Source organism: Macaca thibetana, chromosome 9, assembly GCF_024542745.1.
Source record: "Macaca thibetana thibetana isolate TM-01 chromosome 9, ASM2454274v1, whole genome shotgun sequence".
Taxonomy (NCBI): Eukaryota; Metazoa; Chordata; class Mammalia; order Primates; family Cercopithecidae; genus Macaca; species Macaca thibetana.
The window spans coordinates 14,594,968-14,616,747 of record NC_065586.1 but is presented as its reverse complement, the minus strand read 5'-3'; the positions used below and the strand labels follow the sequence as shown (position 1 = coordinate 14,616,747).

At 42.5% G+C, this 21,780-nt stretch overlaps 2 protein-coding genes across 2 annotated transcripts in view; one reads left to right on the top strand and one right to left on the bottom strand.

Annotated features, from left to right (window-relative positions):
* The window catches only part of HSPA14 (heat shock protein family A (Hsp70) member 14), a 691,631-nt gene that overhangs the window by 182,387 nt on the left and 487,464 nt on the right, over window positions 1-21,780 (bottom strand). The window lies entirely within an intron of this gene.
* The window catches only part of FAM107B (family with sequence similarity 107 member B), a 253,351-nt gene that overhangs the window by 89,352 nt on the left and 142,219 nt on the right, over window positions 1-21,780 (top strand). Inside the window, exon 2 of the mRNA XM_050803271.1 lies at window positions 14,195-14,252. Coding sequence (XP_050659228.1) covers window positions 14,195-14,252 — 58 coding nt within the window. The remainder of the gene's footprint in view (window positions 1-14,194; window positions 14,253-21,780) is intronic.

Here is a 21,780-nt window from a genome sequence, read left to right as displayed (position 1 = left end):
ACTGTTCAGCAATGTAATCAGGTTTGTTTTAATACACAAATGATGTTTTCCTTCCCAAATATTTGAGTAAAACAAGTGCTCCAGAAAGAGACTTTGCGTAACTCCAACATCCTACAGCATACATACCTATGTTCTGGAAGTATGGTTATTAAGAGGATACTCAGGGCTGAAAATATTCAACAGGTGCGCATCTGTGAGAAAATATGGGCTGTAAAAATATTGAAACATATTTGTTTTGACTGGTGTGTAGGTGCCCTCACTTGGCTCTCAAACCCTTGATATCAACCACTACACTAAACTCTCCCCCTACTACCAATGCCTCTCCCTTGTTAAAGCTACTAGTCTTATGGCTGTGATTAGAATTCAGTCTACTTGGGAGCAAACCATTGTGCTGCGTGTATTTGGAACAGCATTGTATCCAGCATCCCTTGCTCCTCTGCTTTGAGACACGGCCTTCTTTACATCAAGGAGCTCTGACTTCCCCATTCCGTGAGGTTCTGGGAGGTTTCTAATCATAGCACCCACTTCCTCCCTCCAGTGGTTCTTGGAATGGGCAGTGATACAAGTCTGGAGACTTATAGTCCCCCTCAGTCCCCTGGGTGCGGTGACGGTCACGAGCACGTGACAAGGGGCAAGTATGTGACCCAAGATGGACCAGTCAGTCTTTCCCTGAAACCCTGTATATGGATGTAGGGACTGAGAGGAGTGACACCTTCCACCTGTTTTTACTCCCTCATGTCTACAGTTACCTGAAGAGCACTCCTTGAGCTGGAGGAAGTTAGTGGGAATTTGGCAGAAGAATGGGGAAAAAAACAATGAACAATCACAGATGAGGAATCCTTGCAGGAGGCAGGGCCACCATTTCCTCAGCTTCCCTCTCTGCACTTTTTTTTTTTTTTTGAGACAGAGTCTTGCTCTGTTGCCCAGGCTGGAGTGCAGTGGCAGGATTTCAGTTCATTGCAACCTCTGCCTCCTGGGTTCAAGCGATTCTCTTGTCTTAGCATCCCAAGTAACTGGGATTACAGGCATGTGCCACCACGCCTGGCTAATTTTTGTATTTTTAGTAGAGATGGGGTTTTGCCATGTTGGCCTGGCTGGTCTTGAACTCCTGACCTCAGGTGATCTGCCCGCCTCAGCCTCCCAAAGTGCTAGAATTATAGGCATGAGCCACCGCACCCGGCCTCTCTTTGGCTTTTGTCTGATCTCATTAGGTCCTGGGTTCATTCTCTTAATAACTTTCTCATGGGATGTGACTGTTGCTAGCTCAGGTTTCTATCCTAGGAACTAAAGAATATAAGACTTCCACCAGCCCAGTTGAAGAGTCCCAGCCAAGCCACCTGTATTACAGCCACTCCTGATACCAAAATCTGTATTAGTCAGGGTTCGCTAGAGGGACAGAACTAATAGGATTGCTGAACATATAAAGCAGAGTTTATTAAGGAGAATTGACTCACATGATCACAAGGGGAGGCCCCACAATAGGCCGTCTGCAGGCTGAGGAGCAAGGAAGCCAGTCCAAGTCCCAAAGCTAAAGAACTTGGAGTCTGATGTTCTAGAGCAGGAAACCTCTGGCACAGGAGAAAGATGGAGGCCGGAAGACTAAACCAGTCTAGTCTTTCCTCATTCCTCTGCCTGCTTTTATTCTGGCCGTGCTGGCAGCTGATTAGATGGTGCCCACCAGATTGAGGGTGGGTCTGCCTTTCCCAGTCCACTGACTCAAATGTTAATCTCCTTTGGCAACACCCTCACAGACACACCCCAGGACAATGCTTTACATCCTTCAGCCCCTTCAAGTTGACACTCAGTAGTAAACATCACAACACCCTAGCTTGAATTAGGTTTTGTCATCTTGCCTAGGTTCATCCTTGTGTCCAAGGGGTGGCAACTTTTACCAGAAGGGGGGACGGGTAGATGATAGTCCCACTATCTCACAATGACAGTGACTAGGGAAGTAGTTTTACATCCATCACCTCATTTCATCTTCACAGAAATCCTGCAAGGACATTAAGTATTACCTCAACTTTTTTTTTTGCCTAGTCCAGTGGCTCATGCCTGTAATCCCAGCACTTTGGGAGGCCAAGGCAAAATGATTGCTTCAGGCCAGGAGTTCAAGCCCAGCCTGGACAACATAGTGAGACCCTGTTTCTACAAAAAAATAAAAATATTAACCAGGCTTGGTGGTGTGTGCTTGTAGTCCCACATACTAGGGGAGCTGGGGTAGGAGGATCGCTTGAGCCTAGCAGGTCAAGGCTGCAATGAGCTATGATCACATCACTGCACTCCAGCCTGGGCAATACAGTGAGACCCTGTCTCCAAAAAAACAAAAGGAAAATAAATTACCTTGACTTTTTGATGAGGAAACTGAGGCTCACACAGTTCCTGCATGGAACTCTAACTCCAAGGCCCACATCCTTTCCAGCACCCCTATGGGATGCCAGCAGGCTTTGCTTCTCTCTCTTCTCACTTACTCTGGAGTTCTTGGCACTTTTCACAGTAGTTGTATCTGCTGTGTTAATTTCTTAAAATGAGAATCACTCAGCATGTTTTAGAATTGACTGGATGTGTCCGCCACCTAAGCTGTTCTGTGTGCTGAGGCCTGGAGATGCTTGTGTTCACCAGGGACTCACCCAGAAAATGAAGGCTGAGGACACAGAAGAGCTGATGTTATTTCTGTCACCTTCTCTCTTTCCAACATGCTAGTCAAACTCTCTTTCTCTCAGGTTCTCATGTTGAAGTTCTTTTTCCTATTTATCCTGCATGTTCTGCCCACTTCATGAGGAAGACAGGAGAAGAAAAGGGAGGCAAAGAGAGAGGAGAGGAGAGGAAGCTATTTGTTAGCATTAGGATTTTTCTTTTCCCAGGAAGACTGAGATCCATGTAATCCATCTCTTCTCTTTGTTGATGAGTTCCTGGAGGTCCAGGATTAGGTTTGTTCACTGCAGCGTCCCCCACGTTTCCTAGCAGAATGCCATGAACATGTAAGTTTCTCGGTCAATGTGTAGTGACTTAAAGTGAGTTTTGCCTTGGGTCAGTTTTGCTGACAGTTCTGTATACGATCAGGAAACAGCTCTAATCCTCTTCTTAGTGTCCAGTGGACAGAAAACACACACTTGCCATCCTACCGAGGAAGAAAGGAAGGGAACATCATACGTATTCACTCTGGGAGGTGCAAAGGAGGTGCTTTATGTATGTTACCTTATTTTACCCTAACAGCAACCACCCATGGGCAGAGATATTCTTCTCTCCACTCCAGGGGAGGAAATTTAGAGAGAGTAAGTCATTCTGAATTCAGCATGGGGTAGGGTTTGTCAGCACAGACTCCAGACCACCTAGGCTTGTCCTCAGGTTCCACCAGGTACTCGCTTGTGTGGCCTTGGGCAAGTTCCACGATTTCTCTGACCTCACTTTCCTCATCTGTAAAATGGGGATGATAATATCTAGTAAACAGATTGCCCTGTAAACACAGTGCCTAACACAGAATAGAGTTTGATGATGGTCATTTAACAACACTCGCCCATCATTAGGACTTCTTTTTATCAGTACACTACTTGTTTAAAGCTTTAGAGTGCACCGGAAACACCCAAAGAGCTTGTTGAAATTACAGATACCAGGGACACACCCCAATTAGGGTGACCAACTTGCCCCCGTTTCCCCAAGACTTTCCTGGTTTTAGCTCTGAAAGTCCTGCCTCCTGGGGAACCCCGCAGTCCTGAGCAAGTTAAGATGGTTAGTCACTGACCACCCCATACTAACCATATCAGAATCTCTGGGTGTGGGGTTCAGGTATCTATAGCTTTAACGAGAGAGGCATTGGGATTAGGGAGAGAGTTTAGTGTAGTGGTTTATATCACGGGTTTGAGAGCTGGGTAGACCTGGGTTTGAATCTCCTTTTTGTCGTTTTTTGAGAAGTATGACTTTGGCTGTGTTGAAGAGTTCCTGGAAAGCCCACCGGGAAATGGAGAGTAGCAGGTATATTGTTGATTAGGGATTGCTCCTGGGATCAACCCTTGTGGGTGGAAAGAGAAGGGAAAGGCGCAGGATTGGGCAGAGGGAGGCATTGGGCTATAATAAAGTCTTGATGGAGGTTTCAGCCAACCTCACAGAGAGCTCTGGAGAAAGGAGAGCTGTTAAGAGTTGTCCTGAGTTGGAGAGAGGGGGCCAGGCCTCTCTGCTTTCATGTCAACCAAGTCAGTGGATGCTGGCTACCCTGCAGCAATCACCCGGGAGGCTGACAGCTGAGAGCTATCTGTCAACAGCGTTTCTTGCAGCTTTGAGAATAAATATTACAGAGAACAACTTTTTCAGGTGCCACATCACAGCATCCACTATAGGGTGAATTACTCAACTCCTCCAAGAATTAATAAGATTCCCTGCACAGAGGATTGTTAAGGATTAAGTGCACACGTACAGTGCAGTTTCTCCGACACTCTGCAAGCACTCAAGTCATTTTAGCTAATATAATACTCTAAAGATAGAATGGGGTAGAGCTTGAGATGGAGGTGGGACTGCTTCAGAAAGTTTTCTTGGAGGCATTTCTGACTTATCTGTGTTACTAGAAGCAACAATGCTTGAATTTTTATTGTAGGATGTGTTACTAGGTTGGGCATGAAACGAAGATAAAAAGTGGGTAAACAAGTGAATTCATTTAACAATTGTTTAATAAACACCTGTTAAGAGAGAGTGTAGACTCTGAATGAAGGTTGAAAAGGAAAGTAGTTTTTGCTCTGGAAGAATATGTAATTTAGTGGGCTACAGATGGCTTATATAAGAGATTCCACGGAAAATTAAACACATTTTTGTTAGTAGCAATGCAATGCGGTATGGAAGACTGTTGGTACTAGAATATGGTGGGTGTTGGATATTGGGTTCTATAGTTACCTCCGATAAGAGACTCTTCATTTCCATCAAAATGTGGAATTAGATGCTGCTGCTAGATACGTTTTTTTGTTTTTGTTTTGTTTTGTTTTGTTTTGGAGATGGAGTCTCGCTCCATCGCCCAGGCTAGAGTGCAGTGGCACGATCTCGGCTCACTGCCAGCTCCGCCTCCCAGGTTCCTGCCATTCTCCTGCCTCAGTCTCCCCAGCAGCTGGGATTACAGGCGCCCGCCATGATGCCCCACTAATTTTTTATATTTTTAGTAGAGACGGGGTTTCACCGTGTTAACCAGGATGGTCTCGACCTCCTGACCTCGTGATCCGCCCGCCTCGGCCTCCCAAAGTGTTTTTGTTTTTGTTTTTGTTTCTGAGACAGAGTCTTGCTCTGTCACCCAGACTGGAGTGCAGTGGCATGATCTTGGCTCATTGAAGCCTTGACCTCCCCAGGCTCAAGTGATCCTCCCACTTCAGCCTCCCAAGTAGCTGGGACTACAGGTGTGCACCACCACATCTGGCTAATTTTTCTATTATTTGCAGAGGCAGGCTTTCACTCTGTTGCCTAGGCTGGTCTTAAACTCCTGGGCTCAAGCGATCCTCTTGCCTTCGCCTCCCAAGGTACTGGGATTTCAGGCGTGGTTCACTGCACCGGGCTGTGGAGAAGCTGTAATGGGATGGCTACACTTTAGCACATTAACTTGCTGAAACATTTTTGGGGGTAATTTTGAATCTACATCAAGAGCCTCAAAGACACCCATGTCCTTTGAAACAGAATCCTACCCTTGAGACTCTTATCCAGAATTATTTGAAATGAGAAAAAATAAAAAGAAAGAAAACACTGAAAGATGTTTTCTTTGTTATATGGCTCCTAACAGAAAGACTCTGAAAATGCTTTCGATGTTTCATGATAGGGAAACATTTATTTAAAATTAAAATGCAATTATCTTGGAAAGGGTTGGGTTTCATTTGGGACCCATTTTCCAAATGAAGGAAGTTGAGGCCATTAATCGGTCATAGGTTTGTTGAGACAGGTGGAGACAAATGCAACCAGGCCTTGGGTGACATCAGGAATATAATGGGACAGAAAGCTACTGACCTCCCTCCATGTATAGATGCACCAAATAAGCATCTACCCGCAGATCCATTTCCTCGGGAAGTCGGAGGCCAGTTAGAGACACCTACCCACCAGACAACTGAGAAAATGTTGATATCAGATAGACAGGAAAACTGGGGCACACTTGGGCACAGTACGCACCCTGACCACTGTGCCATAAAATTGGCAAAGGAGTTCCCATCACCCAGCTTATTCCTGTGGAGAGGATGGTCTGAGCCCCGCATGAAGGGCCCCAATCCTGTTTCCCCACGGTTTAACACTTAATGCACTGACCACAAGAACAGAGGGGATTAGATACACATGTGTAGGAAAAAAATCTAGCAGTTTGATATGGGCATGCAAGTATTTTCAGAGACTTTATACAACTGTGATTGTATAAAGCGCAGAGAAGGGGCTTAAATCAGTGCAGAGAAGGGGCTTAAAAACACGTGTGGCCAAGCACAATGGCTCATGCCCGTAATCCCAGCACTTTGGGAGTACGACATGGCAAAACCCTGTCTCTACAAAATACAATTATAAAAATTAGCCAGCTGTGGTGGTGCATGCCTGTAGCCCCAGCTTCTCAGGAGGCTGAGGCGGGAGGATCACTTGAGCCCAGGAAGTCGAAGCTGCAGTGGGTGAAGATTGTACCACAGCACTCCATCCTGGGCAACAGAGTGAGAGTGAGACCTTGTCTCAACAAAACAAAACGAACAACTCTGTTTCCACTTGGAAGGAGTTTCCAAAACATACCTGCAGCTGCTACATGGTGGCCTGGCTTCTAATTAACTTGCTTGGGGAGTTAACAAGACAATTATTAACCTGTCATCAGTCTGGGAGGAGTTTGTACTCATGCCAAGTGCTCCGGCCCTTATAACATCCACCTAAGGAACTGCATCTTAAATCTCCTAGTGCAGAGAGAGGATGGGACTGGCAAACACATGTCTCTCTAGACTGCAGAGGGATAAAAAAGTGGTGGTTTTACATTATAAAGGGTGCATAAGCAATTTGAAGGACTCCATCCCCAGGGAGCAGTGCTGAGAAGGCTTTTAAAAAACACAGCCCCTGTGTATTCTGGATATTATTCCCTTGTCAGATGAATAGTTTGCAAATATTTTCTCCCAAACTGCAGGTTGTCGCTTCATTCTGTTGTTTCCTTTGCTGTGCAGGAGCTTTGGAGTCTGATATAATCTCATTTGTCTATGTTTTCTTTTGTTGACTGTTTTTGAGGTATTATCCATAAAACCTTCGCCTAGACCAATGTGCTGAAGTGTTTTCCATATGTTTTCTTCTGCTAGTTTCATAGCTTCTTGCGTTTAAGTCTTTGATGCATTTTGAGTTGATTTTTTTATCTGGTGAGAGACAGGGGTCTACTTTTATTCTTCTGCATGTGGATGCCCTCTTTTTCTAGAGACACCTGGGACGCAAACAACTCAACAACAAACAAACAAAACAAAAAACAAAAACAAAAACAATCTGATTTAAAAACGGGCAAAAGATTGGAATAGACATTTCTCAAAAGAAGACGTACAAATAGCCAAGTATACAAAAAAATGCTCAACATCACTAATCATCCGGGAAATGCAAATCAAAACCAAAAGAGATATCATCTCACCCCAGTTCAAATGGCGATTATCAAGGAGATAAAAAAATAACAAATGCCGGAAAGGATACGGAGAAAGGGGAACTCCTACAGTACAGCCGTTATGAAAAACAGTATGAGGTTTTCTCCAAAAACTAAAAATAGAATGACCATATGATCCAGCAATCCCACTGCTGGGTATGCATCCAAAGGGAAGGAGATCAGCATGTCAAAGAGATGTCTACACTCCCGTGTTTATTGCAACACTACTCACAATAGCAAAGATATGGAATCAACCTGAGCGTCCATCAACAGATGAATGGACAAAGAAAATGGGGCACTTATACAATAGAATACTATTCAGACATTTAAAAAAAGAATAAAATCCTGTCATTCACAGCAACATAGATGAGCCTGGAGGACATTATATTAAGTGAAATAAGCCAGACACAGAAAGACAAATACCACGTGTTCTGACTCATATGTGAGAGCTGAAAAAGTTGGTATCATGGAAATAGAGAGAACAGTGGCTGGGAAGGGTAGGGAGAAGGAGGAATAGGGAGAGGTTGGTTAATGAGTACAAAACTACAGCCAGATAGAAGGAATAGTTTCTAGTGTTCTATAGCGCTGTAGCACTGCAGGGTGACTCTAGTTAACAATAATTTATTGTCTATTTTCAAATAGAAGAACAGATATTGAATCTTCCCAACACAAAGAAATGATAAAAGTTTGAGGTGACGGATAGGCTAATTACCCTGATTTGGTCATTTCACATGTATACCTGTATTGAAATATCACAGGTACCCATAAATATGTATAATTATTATGTGTCAATTGAAAAGAATGCAACAAAGCCTCTTTAATTCTTGGTCAGGAATTCTATTTCTGTCTCCAACAAACTACCTTTTTGCTTCTAAACTTGCTGCCCTAGAGTGAAATGTTAACTCCCAGTGTTGCCAACTATGAGGCCAAAAGAAAATGACTTGATGTATGTTGGTGAAGGTATTTGGTTTGTGTTTTTAAATCTTTTTTTTTTCCTTCCTTCTTTCTTTATTTCTACTAATGTTCAATCAGTTGAATCTTAGGAAAAGAAACTAATTTCTACCAAAATCTTACCTTGAACTCCCTAAGTGTAAACTTACTGTGGTTTCACATGCCCTTTCAATGAGGCATCTTGGGATTAGTCCTCGAGGGAAATACAGTCATGACCCATAGAACCATGTTTCAGTCAGCAACAGACCTCATATAGAATGGAGGTCCCATCACGTTATAAACTGTCTTTTTACTGTACTTTTCTATGTTTAGAAACATAAATACTTACCATCGTGTTACCATTGCTTACAGTATTTGGTACATTAATGTGTTGGACAGGTTTGCAGCCTAGGAACAATAGGCTAATCCATTTGTCCCAGGTGTGAGTAGCCTATACCACCTAGGTTTGTGTAAGGACAATCTATGATGCTCTCACAATGATGAAATCACCTAGTGATGAATTTCTCAGGACATATTCATGTTGTTAAGTGACAACACATGACTGTAAATGAAAAGTCCATTTGTTTGACAAATTTTAATAGTACCTTCTTGGTACATCATCATGGTCACATTTGATTTAATTAGCATGTAAAACTCATGATGGGGCTGGGCATGGTGGCTCATGCCTGTAATCCCAGCAGTTTGGGAGGCCTAGGTGGGTGGATCATCTGAAGTCAGGAGTTCAAGACCAACCTGACCGACATGGCGAAACCCCGTCTCCACTAAAATACAAAACTTAGCTGGGCGTGGTGGCAGGTGCCTGTAATCCCAGCTACTCAGGAGGCTGAGGCAGGAGAATCACTTGAACCTGGAAGGTGGAGGCTGCAGTGAGCCGAGATCACACCATTGCTGGGCAACAAAGCAAGACTCTGTCTCAAACAACAACAACAACAACAAACAACAACAACAACTCATGATGGCAGGGGAGGTACAGAACTAATGATCAGCACACCTGACTTCCGGTTTCCCAGAGCTAGGGTTCTTACACTGGTGTATCAGTTGGGACTCGCTCTTTTAGAAGTGACAGAAAACCTGATAGGAATCAGTTTGATTAAAAAACAAAGGTTTTGGTTTTTGTTTTTTTGTTTTTTAAATAAAAGGGAGTGTATTCGCTGGATTTTGCAGAAGAGTCCAGGGTTAATCTTGCTTCAGGCGCGGCTGAATTTGGGGCTTAGTTGATATCAACAAAAGAAAGCATTGGAGCATCTGTTGGCTCCGCCTTCCTTTGGGTGGGCTTCAGTTTCAGCTGCAAGTGATAACGAGGTGGTGGCTACAGCAGCAGCTGCAACCCCTGTCTCTGGTTTCAGGGCCAGTGGGTGAGAACAGGAGTCATTTTCCCAGAAGTCCAGAGAAAAATCTCACTAGGTCTCATTAACCCTGAGTGGGTCACATTCAGACAGCGAGATGAGAGGGAGGTCCCCAGAAAACCTCCAACCAGCCTGCCCACTTGGGGTGGAGCCTCGGGAATTTCCTGCCATTTGCATCAGGGAGGAGCCTGGCCCCTCCTCTTCCTGTGTGTAACCTGGGATTCCATCAGGAAGGGCTGTAGCCAGACTGACCTAGGAAGAGTCCCTGTTTCCCCCTTTTCTTCCTTTTCACCCAATAAAACCCTGTCTTATTCACCATTCAAATTGTTGGTGAGCTTTTTCAAATTGTCTGCAAGCCTTAATTTTCGTGGCCACGGGACAAAGAACTCTGTCTTTAGCTGAACTAAGGAACAGTCCTGGAACATGACCACTCTACCAATCAGAGGGAAATGCAACAGACTGATGGGCACAGGCCTGGGTCCCATGTTCCACCCCTGGAGTTGGGTGGTGGGGAAGGAGTCGGTGTCATGGAGCACAGAAAACCACAGTTAAAACCACAGTTCCTTAAGAGTGGGATGAGATGGGATGAGATGGCTTTAAGGAGGAAATCGGGACGCACTTACTAGGTAGTGAGTGAGTGAGTACCAGGCGGCAAAATCAACAGATGTCTACTACAGTTGGACTGTTGTCATTTTATTCTAGCTTTGCTGAGAAAAAGCCACTACGAATGCATTCAGCAAATTGCAGACTTGCGCTGAAGAAAAGAGACACAAGAATTGAAGGAGCTCAGCTTCTTTTCTCTAAATAGAACATAGTTTGTACTATTGAGGACAGATGCTTGTTTATTCTGTGCTGAGAGCTCTCCAACCAAGAGCATTTCCAACATCCTTCCCTCTGCAGATTGTTGCGGGACTTTGCAACTCTCACTAGTCAAAGGGAAACCTTAGGGAGGGGCTATTTAAGATGGAGTAATAAATATGTTTGGAGAAGAGCTAAAGGGCTATGTTATTTCACAGTTCTGGAATTCAGAGCAATAAAAAAGTAAACAGTCTTATTGGCTCAAAGGGGAGAGTCTTTTCATCTTGAAAATGACTTTATTTGGATTATTTCGGCCTCTCAAGAGACTTCCCCTGTGGCTGTATTATAAAATAACTCCTCGTGGTTCATTACACACTGTTCTGTCGGGCCTTGTGAAACAAGAAATGACTTACTGCGTTTATTTGCTGTGTGATGGGGCTTTTCTGTTATTTACACATTCTTTGGTATACTACTATTAATTCATACCCCCTTCAAATATGTGATTTTGGAGGCAATTTTCATAAAAATTTCTTATAACACATACATTTGAGATAATTGAACTGAGACCTTATTTACTCAAATTGCTTATGCCAATGCTATTCCATGGGTTTTAAAAGTAGGACACATTTTTGGAAATGGTCTCTGATGATGAAAATTTGGACGTGATTCTTGATCTCTGGAAAAGCATTTGTTCCCAAACAGGTGAAATCAATTCACTTCTAAGTTGATACTTATGGCAATTTAATGAAACCAGTTTTTATGAATTAAGAAAGACATTTCTTTTTAAAAACATGTTTATTGATACATAATAGTTTACATATTTATGGAGTACTCATGATATTTTGTTACATTCATAGAATGTGTGATGATCAAGTCAAGGCATTTAGGATATCCATTATGCAAGTATTTATGATTTCTATGTGTTGGGAACATTTCAAGTTCTCTCTTCTAGCTACTTTGAAATATGCAATACATTGTTGTTAACTGTAGTCACCCTGCTCTGCTATGAATATTAGAATGTATTGCTTCCGTCTAGCTGTATGTTTGTAACCATTAACCAACTTCTCTTCATTCCCCACACCACACCCTTCCCTGACTCTGGTAATTATCATTCTACTCTCTATTTCCATGAGATCAACGTTTTTAGTTCCCACATGTGAGTAAGAACGTGCAACAAGAATAAGAACATATGAGAAAGGCAAACAGATGTTTATCTTTCCAGGTCTGGCTTATTTCATTTAATGACTTCCAGTTTCATCCACGTTGCTGCAAATGACAGAGTTTCATTTTTTTTTTTTTTTTTTTTTTGTGGCCAGTAGTATTCCATTGTGTATATTTACCGTATTTTCTTTATGTATCCATTTATCTGGTGATGGATGCTCAGGTTGATTTTTGTGAATAGTGCTCAAATAAATATGGGAGTGCAGATATCCCTTTGATATACTGTTTTCCTTTGAAAAGGACATTTCTTTCTTCCTTTTCTTTTTTTTTTTTTTTTTTTTTTTTTTTTAACAGAGTCTCACTCTGTCGCCCTGTCGCCCAGGCTGGAGTACAGTGGTGCAATCTCAGCTCACTGCAACCTCCACCTCCCGGGCTCCAGTGATTCTCCTGCCACAGCCTCCCAAGTAGCTGGGATTACAGGCAGGCAAAACCACACCTGGCTAAGTTTTTTTTGTATTTTTTGCAGAGATAGGGTTTTGCCATGTGGCCCAGGCTGGTCTTGAACTGAGCTCAGGCAATCTGCCTGCCTCAGCCTCCCAAAGTGCTAGGATTACAGGCGTGAGCCACGGCACCTGGCCTGGACCTTTCTTTATCTTACTAACTGAGCCCTAGCGTCTGGTGGGTTCTAATCCAGATGAGATATTACTGAGAACTGGCAAACTTAGGACAAATTTGAGAGAGTATTCCTATGATGAATAATATCAGTTTTTGAATTCCATTTTTTCACTCTGGTTATAGAATAACCCCAGTTTTTATTTATGGAACTCTACACCCATATACTTTACTATGGTCTAGTGTATATTCTATTGGGCTAAATTCTTAGAAAGAACAAAGTAAGCACGTAGCCTTCCTGCTAGGCTAGGAAGGAAGCTGAGTAGGTAACTTCCTGCAGTATAATTCAAGGGATGTTAGAAGGTATCCTGCCTAAAGGTTAAGATCCCACAGAAATAGCCCGTAGCAGACACTCAACAAATATTTGTTTAATGAACAGAAAAACAAATAAATTAATTGGCATAAAGTCATCTTGCAAGCAAAATTAGAAAAGGATTATTTAGATATTCCTCTTAATTTATCTTCTCATTTCTAATGGGGTCTACTGTTATCAGTGTTACAGCAGTGACAACCGTTGTCATTAAAGAATATCATACCGGGACTCAGAGAAGAATGTGTACACCTACCTTCTTAGAGACAAAAATATAACTGTGAATAATGAGGGAACTTTCAGAAGTACATGAAATCAGTTCCTTGAACAATGAAAAACAAAACATAATTCTCTTTGTTCAACCATGCTGGTGGCATTTCTATTTTATGAAAAACCTGGCCTGGCGTGGTGGCTCACAACTGCAACCCTAGCACTTTGGGAGGCCAAGGCAGGCAGATCATGAGGTCAGGAGATCGAGACCATGCTGGCCAGCATGGCGAAACCCTATCTCTACTAAAAATACCAAAAAAAGGCCGGGCGCGGTGGCTCAAGCCTGTAATCCCAGCACTTTGGGAGGCCGAGACGGGCGGATCACGAGGTCAGGAGATCGAGACCATCCTGGCTAACACAGTGAAACCCCGTCTCTACTAAAAAATACAAAAAAAAAAAAAAAAAAAACTAGCCGGGCGAGGTGGCGGGTGCCTGTAGTCCCAGCTACTCGGGAGGCTGAGGCAGGAGAATGGCGTAAACCCGGGAGGCGGAGCTTGCAGTGAGCTGAGATCCGGCCACTGCACTCCAGCCTGGGCGACAGAGCGAGACTCCGTCTCAAAAAAAAAAAAAAAAAAAAAAAAAAAAAAAAATTAGCCAGACGTGGTGGTGCGTGCCTGTAATCCTAGCTATTCAGAAGGCTGAGGCAGGAGAATCACTTGAACCAGGGAGTTGGAGGTTGCAGTGAGCCGAGATCGCGCCACTGCACTCCAGTTTGGTGACAGAGCAAGACTCCACCTCAAAAAACAAACAAACAAACAAACAAAGAGAAAACCGTCACCATCATTTCTAAGTCTCAGGTGCCTTCAAATGTATTAGTCACAGTGGGCCCCTGGGTTGTACCACTCCAGGGACAACATGCATAGACACTACCATGGGAATAGCACGCTGGAGTTGTGTCGCCCAACGCTCCTGTAGTTACTCTACTTGGCATTTATTGTTGATTTGTAGTAGTTTGTCCAAAACCTCAGTTCTTTAAGGCATGGTTTAAGTTTTTCAGGTGTTGATCTCATATTAATTAGCAGGCTTGTAAAAAATATTGCCTTACATTAATGAATTATTTTTACTTTCTCCCTGCTTTTCTGTTCTGTGGGCACTTAGGAAGAAGAATTTCAAGAAGAACATAAGTGCCTCAAGCTGGAGCAGAAGATGACATCAGGTAGAGTACATTCTGTATGATTGCTTTTCCAGGCTGTTGTTGCTGACAGAAGTGCTTGGAGCATCCTAAAGCTTTGCAGATTGCAAAGGAAAACCTGTATGTTCCAAATGACTGGAAACATGACTAGAAATGTCACGTGTGATGTATTCCAGGCACGACATCTGGACAATCTGGTTGTGATGCAGAAAATAGCTCGTTCTCTTCTTTGTCTTCTTTCTTTTATTGATTACAGTTCTTGATGAACAAACAGTTGCAAAGAAGTAGATGATGATAATGATGAAAACATTTCAAATTCAGTAATGCTAAACTAAGAAGTATCATTATTTACTGAAATATTTATGATTTTCTTGGGAAACATTATTTAGATAAGTTTGTTGGGAGATTTTTATGTTTGTGAGTGGTCAAGTACACAGCTTTGCTGAAGTGATTTATGCCACAATAGGACTCCCTAGGAGCTAATGTGGAAAGAAATAAATAACGAGTGAATTTGTAACTTGGTTTGTGACTAAGATCTGTAATGATAATGAGATGTAATTGTCATAAAATAAACATTAGCTGAATGGACCTAATAATAATGAAAGCTAAATCTTAATATTCTCAACCTTTATTTACCAATGGCTTTTAGTTTTAGTTTGGTGTTTTATGTGATTTGGTGTTAGAAGATGGCTCCAGATGTGTTTGCCGCTGGCAAAGGCTCATGTTCTTGTAATTTAATGGGAATTAGGGAAAAGAATTAAGAAATTGGAAGTGGTAATGAAAAGAGTATGCAAAGCGAGAGGAAAAGTAGCACCCTACTCTGGTATAGATGAAGGAGACAGAATGAGCAATTAATCAACTCCACCCTTTCCCTCTACACCCATCCCCTCCCAAGTTCCCTGTACCCCCATCAATTACCAACATTGCTTTAATTTAGTGCCTCTTCCTGGAACACTCTCCCCTTGCAGATCCTTGTACAGATGGCTCAGTTCAAACATCCTGTCCCAGAGAAAACTTTCCCAACCATCTTGGCATTCTTCCAAATCACTCTTCATCCCATTACACATTTTTCTTTTTCATGATGCTCATTCCAATCTGATATGGTTTGGCTCTGTGTCCCCACCCAAATCTCACCTTGGATTGCAGTTCCCATAATCCCCATGTGTTGTGGGAGAGATGCAGTGGGAGGTAATTTAATCATGGGGGCAGTTACCCTCATGCTATTCTCATGATAGTGAGTTCTCACGAGATCTGATGGCTTTATAAGGGGCTGCTCCCCCTTCACTCTGCATTTCTCCTTGCTGCCGTCATGTGAAGAAGGACGTGTTTGCTTCCGCTTCCACCATGATTGTAAGTTTCCTGATGCCTCCTTAGCCCTGCAGAACTGTGAGTCAATTCAACCTCTTTTTTTTATAAATTACCCAGTCTCTTGCAGTTCTTTATAGCAGAATGAGAATGGCCTAATACATGATCCAAAATAATCTTTCTGTTAATCTGTGGTTTATTGCAATATTGTCTCTTAGAGAGCAAGGACATTAACAGTCTTGTTTAATGGTATCCCTAGTACCTTGGACAGTGCCTGGAACATAGTAGTAATTCAGTAAATTTTTGTTAAGTGACCCCTGATGTCCATTATGAGCAAGGCACTCTCGTCCTGTCTGTAGTGGGGGTATAGGTGGGGTAGGTTTGGCGTAGGCCAACACTATGCCTATTTTAAATTTCTGGGATATAAAAAAGAATACAACATGGCACTTGCCCTCAAGACAACAAATTATATTTGCAATATGATAAATAATGTGAAAATATCTATATAATCAAAGTGCTGCTGGGAGCACCGAGGAAGGAGCAATTCAATTTGCATTGGGAAGCAGGATCAAAGAAGGCCCCTTGGGGTTGATGATACTTGTAATGAAGATTGGAGTTTGAAAGCCTACTTTCATAATAGGGGCATAGTAGGGGCAGTGGTGGAGTTTACATATCATACCTTTGGAAATGACTCTGAGTACCACTTTTGCACATTTGCCCTTGATCTTTCACTTCTCAGCTAGAGAAGAAGGCTGGGAGGATGGTCTTGGCTGCATCAATGCAAATTCAGCCAACTCAAAGGCTTTGAATTTCCCAGCTGCTGTTATAAATGCTTTTATTTGCTCTCTTGGCATAGTGCCTACTACATTTTGTGAACATTTGTTCACACATGGTGGGAGGGCATCACTACTCACTAAAGACTTTCTAAGAAATGAGATGACTTTATGGAGTTCTTTCATGACACCTCAGGGTGAGAAATTAGACATCCCATTCTGAAAATTCTGCTAGGGTTCCCAGTTCCTTAGGCCCTCAGTGTGTGTTACTAGAGATTCAGCAAAGTGGTAAGGATTTCCCTCAGCAAATGCATTTGGAGCTGGACATCTCCCTGAAAATAATTCTGCAGAAAAGAACAAATGAAGTGTAGGTAGACATTTGCAATCCCGATTTCTCTGTGATCAACTGGTATGGTTTTAGATTATTGACACAAGAATAAAAGGCTTATTACTTTACTTTCTTCAAAAACATCTAACAATGCTGTTGTTTAAGTGGAAATTTCAAGCAGAAAATGCAGTTCCTCCTTATTTCTTTAAAACGCTTGGGTCCACTGACTTTGGGGCTTGCTATAGAGCTCCTCTTCCTCTTTATTCAGGATTTATTCCTAAATGTGTGTATTTGCGTTGCATCTTGCTTTGGGTGTACTTGTGTTTCTAGTTCTAGATCATTCTATCCAGATCTCCCATATTGATTAACCATTCTTTAAAATCCTATTAGGTATAAGTTGTGTCTGCTAAATTATTTGAAAAGTATGAACATACGCTATATTCATTCAAAAAACTTTTATTGAATGTCTATGTGCTAGATATTGTAATAGGAATTATGCTACATAGCCATGAATCTGAGAATGAGGAGGAGGATACATTCTGAGAAATGTGTCACTAGGCAATTTTGTCATTGTGTGACCATCATAGAGGGCACTTACACAAACCTAGACAGTATAGCCTACAACACACTGAGGCTATATGGTGTTGCCTACTGCTTCTAGGCTATAAACCTGCACAGCATGTTATTACACTGGATATTGTAGGCAATTATAACACAGTGGTATTTGTGTATCTAAACATATCTCACTATAAAAGAGGTACAGCAAAAAATACAGTAGTATAATCTTACAGGTCCACTGTTGTATATGTGGTTTGCTGTTAACCAAAACATTGTTACATGGTACATGACTGTTTTTAGCATGGTAAATACAACAGACATGACTCCAGCCTCCTGGAATGTATGGAAAGTGAGAAATACAGCCATTAGACAAATAAAATGTGAGTTATAGAGAAATGGCAGCTTTTAAATAGTAAAATGTAAGTTTTAGAGAAAGCAGGGTACTGTGAAAGTCTTGCCTTCACAGAGCTTTAGTCAAATGGAGCCTTTCAAACATGCACACAGAGAGCTAGGACAAAAGGTGGAATATAGCATATGCTGAAACAGAGACATGAGTCAGGAGCCGGGGAGCACTAAGGAGGTGAAAGAAACGCAGCTGGAGGAATCCAGGAAGTTTTTCAAGAGAATGCACCATAAGAGCTGGGCCTTGAAGGATAGAGATGAAATTCACGTGTGAAGGGAGACACGTAAGCCAGGGTATTTATAAAGCAAAACCCAAATACTGTAAATTGAATTCCAAGTGATACCTACTTGGAGTTCAGTTCATTTGTTTTTATTATTATTATTATTATTTTGTGACTGATGATCTAAGTCTTGGGCATCTAACACTTCATCCTGAGGTCCATAGTTTGTATTAATACTTGTAGGAGTCACCCATGTGACAATGACAGACCAGTTAGGAGTGTGCTCTGTCTTTACCACCATCGTTACTGTCTTCTGCCCTCAGATAATTGTGTCTGTGTACATTGGAGACCTTTCTTAGTAGGTGATTGAAAGATGGAACCTTAATGCCTTTCCCGGAATCAGGTTGCATTTCCTCATCACTTTGTGGGTATACTAGCTTCATGGATACATTAGCCCATTTATAAGAAGTTCCTTTTAATTTGATGAATTGTCAATGGGTGCCCCATTTCAGCAAGAGAAGTGCTGAGCAGGTTCTGCAGGGAGATGAAGTTTATCTTTTTATCACACCTGCCCTTTCTATGTTCCAAGCCTCCTCAGTGAGTGTATTAGTCAGAGTTCTCTAGAGGGACAGAACTAATAGGATAGATGCATATATGAAGGGGAATTTATTAAGGAGTATTGACTGACATGATCACAAGGAGAAGTCCCACAATAGACCTTCTGCAAACTGAGGGGCAAGGAAGCCAGTCCAAACTCAAAATCTCAAAAGTAGGGAAGCTGACAGCGTAGCCTTCAGTCTGTGGCCGAAGGCCTGGGAGCCCCTGGCAAACCACTGGTGTAAGTCCAAGAGTCCAAAAGCTGAAGAACTTGGAGTCTAATGTTCAAGGGCAGGAAGCATCCAGCATGGGAGAAAGATGAAGACTAGAAGACTCAGCAAATTTGTTCTTTCCACTTTCTTCTTCCTGCTTTTATTCTAGCCACACTGGCAGCTGACTAGATGGTACCCACCCAGACTGAGGGTGGGTCTGCCTCTCCTAATCCACTAACTCAAATGTTAATCTCCATTGGCAATCCTCTCACCAACACACCCAGAAACGATACTTTGCATCCTTCAATCCAATCAAGTTGACACTCAATATTAACCATCACAGTGGGGTTCCTTCCTCTACACCTTCGCTTCCCAGTTTCTCTATCATCAGAATGGCATGCACTCAAGCACATATACCTTGGTGCACTGTGTCCCCTCTTTCAGCCTATTGGTATGTTAAGCCTCAGATCTACTTATGGAATGAAAAGATGTGGTGGTTATGAAAGGGATTTTAAACATCAACAAACAGGTAAAGAAGGACAGAGATCATCATGGTGAGACCCAGTTTCTACAAAAAATAAAAATAAAAAAAATTAGCTGGGCGTGGTGGCACATACCTGTGGTCCCAGCTACTGGGGAGGTTGATATGGGAGGATCACTTGAGCCCAGGTGGTCAAAGCTGCAATGAGCCATGATTGTGCTACTGCCCTCCAGCCTGGGTGACAGAGTGAGACCCTGTCTCAAAAAAAAAAAAAAAAAAAAAAAAAAAAAAAAAAAAAACACCCAGACAGGTCAGAGGTCAGATGTAGAGAGAATTACCTCCAGCAGCAATTACACAGCGTGGCTGGTCATTTCCTTCACCTGAGCATAGAAGGCCCTAAATGATGGGAGCAGTCAATGAAGGCTCCGTTAGACTGTGTGCTCCCCAAAAGCAGGGATTATGTCTGTTTAAAAGTGAGGTGAGGTCCTTTATTCGAAGGTGCCATTTTTAAAGATGCTTTGCAATCCCTTCTATATAATATTCAATGCAAAAATAAAGAACATATAAAAAAACTGAACCTGGGCTGTGTTTATAACTCCACATAGGGAGAAGGAAGAATGAGGTAATGGTGATACGTTGGGTGGAGACCCTGCAGAGGAAAGTTTTCCATACTTAAGAGTTCCTATGATGTGGTCAGGATGCTGTTCTGATAATAGAGACTAAAACAAAGATCCTTTATTAATAGTGACGAGGGAAAGGCCACTGTGCCACAGACAGAGAGAACTGCATGTCAGCGAGAAAGCACAATTTGAAGCCTCACTACATGACTCTCTGAGGGTAAGCCAGTTATTTGAAGTTGCTGAGGACAGGGATAGTCACTGGTTTACCTTTTCTCACCTGGGCTTGTGCCTCACTTCTCAGCAGCTGCAAAACCAAAATCAGTCTCTTCCTGAACTAGTTAGAGTTCTACAGAGAAACAGAACCACTGGGACATAGATATAGAAGGAGATTTATTATGAGGAATTGGCTCACATGATTTTGGAGGCTGAGAAGTCCCACGATATGCCCTCTACAGACTGGAGATCCAAGAGCCCAAGTGGTGAAATTCTAGTCCAAGTCCAAAGGCCTGAGAACCAGGAGAGCCAATGGTGTCAGTTCCAGAACAAGGGTAGAGAAGACTGATGTCCCTGCTCAAGCAGTCACACAGAAAGCAGAAGGAGTGAATTCCTTCCCCTTTCCCCTTTTGTTCTATTCAGACCCTCCACAGATTGGGTAATGCCCACCTACACTGGGGAGGGTGATCAGCTTCACTGAGTTTGCTGATTTAGATGTTCATCTCATCTGGATACACTGTCATGGACACATCCAGAAATAACGTTTAATCTGGGCACCCCTTAGCCCAGTCAATTTGACACAGAGAATCAACCATCACACTTCTCTGGTGAATTAGTCCTTTCTTGCATTGCTGTAAAGAACTACCTGAGACGGGATAATTTTTAAAGAAAAGAGGTTTAATTGGAACACAGTTCTGCAGGCTGTACAGGAAACATGGCTGAGGAGGCCTTGGGAAACTTACAATCATGGCGGAAGGTGAAGGGGAAGTAGGCAGGTCCTACATGGCTGGAGAAGGAGGAAGAGGGCGAAGAGGAAGGTGCTACATACTTTTAAACAACCAGATCTAGTGAGAACTCACTATCACAAGAACAGGGGAAAATCCACTCACATGATCCAGTCACCTCCCACCAGGCCCCTCCTCCAACATTGGGGGTTACAATTTGACATGAGATTTGGGGAAGAACACAAATCCAAACCACGTGACCTGGGTAGCATCTCTTTCCTTTTTGCCTTTCCATGGTATGTGCTCCTTTCTAGAGCCTTCTATGGATTGCTCTGCCTTTTCATTTTAGAAATAAAGTTCTAGAATGAGGCTACATTTACTCTCTTCTTATTCCACCAAATGGCTCTCAGAACAAGCTAAGCACCATGCATATATACTACATGCAATATGCAAAGGCATTGGTATTGGATAAGATTCAATTGAACATTTGAACAATTTTAGCACAAAGACTCAGGTTTATAGGTGACATACGGAAACTACGGATCCTTCGCTTACTAATTTTATTTGCAATCAAATGAGTAGAAATCACATAGTACCACTTTTATGGAGAGACGGAGATTAACAGTCTTTCAGAGGTGGCACATCTTGTCTTCATTCATTCATTCCTTTGTGGGCAGGGAGATGGATGAATGGGCCAACCATGCTTTCTTGATAGAATTCTTTTTGAAAATAAGTTGCATTCTTTCTAGTGGCCATTTTTTTTTTTTAAGTGAAATGTGTTTGAAAAATGTTGGCTTCAATTTGCCATTCCTTTCAAACCATGCATTGCTTTAGAAACAGGCCAAGTCTTTTTGAATGCTGAAACAACTTTCCAATTTGTGCACCATCCCAGAAGACCTTGTGGAATCCTTATTCTCTTTTAGGTTGCACTCAACTTGTGCTGCCAGGTCCTCAAAGATTACACTGCTTGGTCATATGAGGGGAGAATCCTGTAAGTTGGAGGCAGTTGGTTACAAAGGGTTTCATCAGAACACCCTCTTTTTGCTAAAGGTCACTAGAACTGAGGGGAGCCCAGTACATTTTCAGAGTTGGCTGTCTGTGTCATCTGCATTTAGTC